This window comes from Coffea eugenioides, unplaced genomic scaffold (assembly GCF_003713205.1).
Source record: "Coffea eugenioides isolate CCC68of unplaced genomic scaffold, Ceug_1.0 ScVebR1_1504;HRSCAF=2366, whole genome shotgun sequence".
In the NCBI taxonomy this organism is placed as follows: domain Eukaryota; kingdom Viridiplantae; phylum Streptophyta; class Magnoliopsida; order Gentianales; family Rubiaceae; genus Coffea; species Coffea eugenioides.
In genome coordinates, this window is record NW_020861913.1 from 146,628 (window position 1) to 152,629 (window position 6,002).

A 6,002-nucleotide genomic window follows, 5' to 3' on the forward strand; every position below is an offset into this window, starting at 1 on the left:
GACATTGAATTCAAATCTTTCGCCTCTTGAATAGTAGTCACTTTATTTTCCTAATCTTTAGACAAAGCATTCAAGATTTTTCTGTTTTTCTCTCCTAAGAAGTATTCTTTTTCCAGAACCTCTAAATCCTTAATAAGATCATTAAATCTATAATACATTTTATCAATATTTTCATAAGGTTCCATCTTAAACGACTCATATTTAGTAATCAATATAGACTTCTTTTGTTCTCTAACATTCTCACTACCTTCATGAATTTCTCTCAATTTGTCCAAAATCTCTTTAGCCGACTTACAGCCTTTGACACTAATAGATTCATTTGACTCTAAAGTACTATATAACACATTCATAACTTTTGCATTTAAGGTGAGATGAGCTCTATCCTCTGCAGTTAATTCATTTCTTATTTTTGGTCTGGGTCTATGAGTATTTTCATCTTCTATTGAGGCATCATATGGACCTTCATTAACAATAAACCACAGTTGAATGTCAATTTATTGCAAGAAAATAACCATTCTCTCTTTCCAACTCACATAATTTGACCCATTAAATATTGGAGGTCTAGTTACAGATTGTCCTTCAAAAAATATAGCATTGTTGGTTGTCATCTTTGCTCTTAAGCCGCTTGAACTTAATCTCTAGGAGACCAAACTCTGATACCAATTGTTAGACCCGAAAACAACCAAAGAGGGGGGTAAATTAGGCTGATTAAAAAATTAATCAGATTATGGGCACTTTTTGTTCAATACGAAATTTACCCTTTTTTTTAAGTGATCACACAATGAATCAATCAATAAAAGAGCAATATCACTTGAGAGAAGTAGAAGAGATATGCAATTTAAGAATCACAAGATAATAGATAAATAAAAAGATAGGAAATGCAAACTAATTGACTACCAAACTCCTCTTAAGCTTGAAGATCAATTCACAAAACAAGCTTCTTCAATTGATGAAATACAACCAATCTTGTGTACAAAGAAAAGCTCACTTCCTCCTTGCCCCAAGTTTCACTCGGTCAAGTTAGGAAGTTTTACAATCCCTCAGGATAACCCTCACAAAGCTACACTATTGAAGTATTCTCTCACAAATGAAAAGTTTACAAGGAGTCTTACACCACAAAGAGTACAAATGTTTCTTGGAGAGTATTTTCTCACTAAAAGAACTCTTGATCTTTTGTATTCTCAGTGTGCAAGCTATTTTGAAGTTTTTGACCATGCTCTATTTATGGGAGATCAAGAAAGTACTTCATTAAAGTTTCCAACGAATAGAAGGTAGCTGAAGAGTCAACTAGCTGTTGGGAGTATCGGACGCCCGATATTTTCGATGCTTGCATCTGAAAGCAGACAGAGAGTTTGAAGAATTATTTCAATTCTTTCGGACGTCCGGTGATGATGTTGTTCGTCCGATATGATCGTCCGGTACCTGCCCTGTCTATTGGATGTTCGATGTTGTCATTGTGAGCGTCCGACAGCTTTCAACCTCATTTTTCTTCTTTCAATTGTTTTTTGAATCAAATTTCTTCAGAGTTGAAAAGCTTTCTCATTGAAAAAAAATATTAGTTTGAATTATCCAATTATTTTGTAAATATCAAAAAATCAGGCTCAAGATCATCAAAAGGCATGCATGAATAGAACACCCAATGCTTTAGCAATAGGTTCTATCATATATTTTATGATGCGTACTAGGATTGATGTCTCTTATGTTTTAAGTTTTACAAACAGATGCCAGGCAAATCTCCGTGATGGACATCAGATGGCCGTCAAGAATATTGTCAAATATTTGAGAAGGACTAAGGATATAATCTTGGTATATGAAGAAAACAATTTGCAAGTGGAGAGATACAATGATGCCAACTGTCAATCTGATAAAAATGATAGCAAATCTCAGTCTAGAGATGTGTTTACTCTAAATAGTAGTGTTGTGACTTGGAAAAGTTTCAAACAAGAGACCACAACAGATTCTACATCTGAAACCAAATACATTATAGCAGTTGAGGCAGCTAAAGATGCCGTTTAGATCAAGAAATTCATCATTGAGTTTGAAGGGGTTCCATGCATTAAAGATCTAATACTTTTATATTGTAATAATAATGGAGCTATTACTCAAGCAAAGAAACCAAGGTTTCATCAATGGTTAAAGCATATAAGGCGTTTTTACCTAATTAGAGAGATCATTGGTAGAATGAATCCACATGTAAAGATAGAATGAATCCACATTATAACTAATATGCATATTCTTTAATAAGAGATAACATTGAATCACATATTTAACATTCTTCCATTTTAAGGAGATGGATAGTACCAATCGGAATCATCAAATTCTATTCCATTATTAAAGTATTTAATAGGTACTGGGTTTGCATCAAATTCGACATCAGAAAAATAATCTTCGTAATTATTTAAGGAAATATGTAGATTATTTCTGGGAAGTGTGAGATCATTTATGGGGATTATGGGATCATTTATGGGCTCTGATACTATTTCGGTGCCCAAATTTAAGTCCAAATTTAAACTTGGGTTGGCTAACAAGATATTCATATTTATCATTCTAGATGCAAAAGATATTTTTATTTCTAAAGTATATTTAGGATGTGTAATATTTATTGATAAGGTACTAAATGGATTTGAAATATTTTCCATAAAATTTTTTGCAAGAGAATAGAGTGCAAACCATATCAAGACTAACAATTTTTTATTAACAAAAGAAATGGGTCCAACACGCTTCCATACGTTAAATCTGATTTTTTACAGACAAAACTCTGGCTACCTCTCCGAGGACTTCTTACTTGGGCGTTGCAGCCTCCAACCACCAAGGTAACTTCCTTTAAGGGTCGCTGTTTTGCAGCACAGCTTAGTTTCATTTTCTACCTCTAAGCGTACTCAGATGTAAATATAGAAAGTTGTGAAGAAACTTGCTTCTTTTATTAATGAAGAAAGTTTAGTACATGATATAGGCTAAGCACACTACTCTCTCTCTATCTCTTCTTATTTACTAAAGATGAGAGAAAATTTTCAAGACAATCGGTAAGGTTGAGTTGCCAAAGTAGAACTCTTGATTCCTTCAATTGCCTTCTTCATATGGCATGCTCCTATTTATATAGGTGTTTGGCGGACTTCAATGCTGGATTTGAATTGATATTTCCACGGATTTCTACTGGCTTCAATTCCATAGACGGACTTCAATTGGTTTCAATCCCGCGGACTTGAGTAAAATATTTTGGATTCCGGTAGTGACGTAAGTGCCTGCGTCTTATTCCATACTTTGACTACTTGATGTCGTGTCCTTATTTTTTTTTTGGTACAGGCTGAACACGTATTATTTTTGCGCTTTCTCATCCTACACAAAGTTTTGATAGTTTTGTCGTTGGATTTTATTTGACTGCTTTCCAATAAGCATGTCGCGCCCCATTTTTTATAAGAAAAATAAATGGTTTAAAAAGTGAATTTTGGTTTGATTTTTGATTTGAAAAAGGATTTTTGATTTAAAAAGAAAATGGGCCTAAATGGGGTTTGTAATGCGACGATTTAGGCCCAAATTATAGTTTAAAAAGGGTTTTTGAAATAAAAATCGGAGTCGCCACTTGGTATTGAGTTAAGGTGTACCAAGTCACCTAAAAATGAATTTTTTAAAGAAAAAATAGAAAAATCCCTTTTAAACGACTCCAAGTCTACGTAAATCAAAGAAAAAGGTTCGGGAGTCACATTTGAAGAAAGGGAAGGCAAGGATAAAAATCCGAGGCACCCTTTCGACCTAACCAAGGCTAGTTGCGTAATTTAGTCAAAGATTTTCTTATTCTTAACCTAAAAATTTATCACATTTGGACGTACTATATGAATGCAAACCCTAGATGTGACAGCTCCACCTTCCCCTAAGGCGAACCAAAGGGGTTAGCGGACTGCCTGTCCAACTCTCGCCAAGACTAACGGTGTAGTTTAGAGCGATCTATCGCGTTCCGGAACTTATAAACGTGCGTAAACAAGTCAAAATGGCAAAATAACCCAAAATAAAAAAAAAAATGAAATCCGGAGTCGGCCATGAATAGTAACCGACCCGTCAGAACCCAACCAAATAACAAGCAAACATTCACATCTCGAAATTTAGCATTTACAAGCCAAAGTGGCATACAAAAGTATTCAAAAGTGGATACATACACGGTTTGCCAAATCAAAAGAGAAAACTCCCCAAAAGTACATTTAGGGTTTCAATCAATGAGCTATACAAAAGATATGTCCAACTAGCTCAATTCGGCAATCAACTATCAATTGCAGTCCAAAAGTATTTATTTTTCTGTAAGGAAAACAAAAGGAATAGAGTGAGCTAATTGCCCAGTGAGATAATACTACTCAAGCAACCAAGTTCATATAAGCATAAAGCTTTTCATTTCAATTCATCAAAAGTAAGTAAAGGCACACATTAATGGTGGAGATAAAAGGATACGGGCGGCTCTCAAGAGCCCTTTTCCTCGTTTGCATTCTTGATCGAACCTCATTGACTCTCCGTCAATGTTTAAAAGTAACCAACCGTAGACTCCACTTTACTTCCATTCCTTCCACCCAACATACCCCTACTGGGCCCGAACTCCAAACACTTGCACTGTGGTATTACTCGAGTATACCGGAATCGAGAGTCTCTCATACTACAAGATTCCATTAACAGTCCCCAAGGTTCATTAATTGGCACGACCAAGGCCTCGCCGGCTCGATTCAGGCCTCGCCGGCTCGATTCAATCAATTACCAATGGGGTTGAGCTCAATGGTAACAATCATGGTCGTTGGATACTCGTTCAATCGACACCAAGTCAAGTACTTTTCATTTCATGTAACAGTCCATGTAACATTCCAATAACATGAGAAATAAGTGAGAGTGATAAAGTACACCCTCACTTCAATCAATATCGATGGTGCAATAACATTTAACTCATCAAGTTCAAGTATCAAAGCCATATAGTAACACATAAGTGAGTAGTACACTCACCAAGCTTGCAAATGGTGTTTCATGCACTTCCGTCAAAAGAACGTCGTGAACCACCGTCACGTCCTAAAACATGCAAACAAGTACAATGAGACTCGATAACGAGTCATAAACCAATGCCAAACACGACCCCAATAGGGTTCCATAAGCATATACAAGCATTAGGGGAAACCAGAAAATCCGGAAATGGCATTAGCTTTAGCCCTGAAAAAAATAGTTTTTGACCTCATTTTGCGGTAATGGCACCAAAGGCACTACAATTATTGGATGAAGGTCCAAGACCCACCGTTTCGAAGCTAAGAGATAGGGATACAATATTACAGAAGGTCACTCAACCCAGTTTCGAGTGTAATCAGGTCAAAAATGCAATCTACTATACCAGAACAGCAAAAACAGATTCACAGAACGCATTCTAGTGCAAACATCAAAAAACAGCCTACATAAGTCCAAATCCAGAAATTCCAAAGCCATCTGAAAGCTAAGAAACAGGGATACATTTCATCAGAAGGCCTCAACAACCAATTCGGAAGCATTCCTAACCAAAATAACCAATTACATAAGCAATTCCCAAATTCGGGTAAAACCAGGACAGCAAGGGTAATTTCGACTTTTCTCAAGGTACGCTACTCCGGTTGACCTGAAATTTTTCAGGAACCTCTAAAATATCAGTCCCTACAACTTTAATGTTTTAAGCCAAGGCCAATTCGGCCTCTAAATATGAGCTACAAAACCGGGCAGAATGTAATTTCATAAACCCTAACTTTCCAAAATTTCTTCCAAAACAGAAATTGCTTGCAACTATCCACTTTTTTTCACCTCCTAGGTCCCTACACACCATTTCCAATCATCAATTCATAGCCACACAATCATATTCATATTAAAACAGAAAATCCCCAATAATACAAAAACTTCATCCAATTCAACAAAAAAATCACAAATAATCCAAAGTTGCATCTATACCACACTAAAGCATAAAATTAACATCATTAAGAGGGAGGAGAGTGGTTTCTTCATAACTCCACCTTAGAAAC

General features: G+C 35.8%; 1 protein-coding gene across 1 annotated transcript; it reads left to right on the plus strand.

Annotated features, from left to right (window-relative positions):
- The first annotated feature begins 1,674 nt into the window (after positions 1-1,674).
- Positions 1,675-2,016, plus strand: LOC113755469. The gene has a single exon (XM_027299474.1). The coding sequence runs from the start codon at positions 1,675-1,677 to the stop codon at positions 2,014-2,016; it is 342 nt and encodes a 113-aa protein (XP_027155275.1).
- The last annotated feature ends 3,986 nt before the right edge of the window (positions 2,017-6,002 follow it).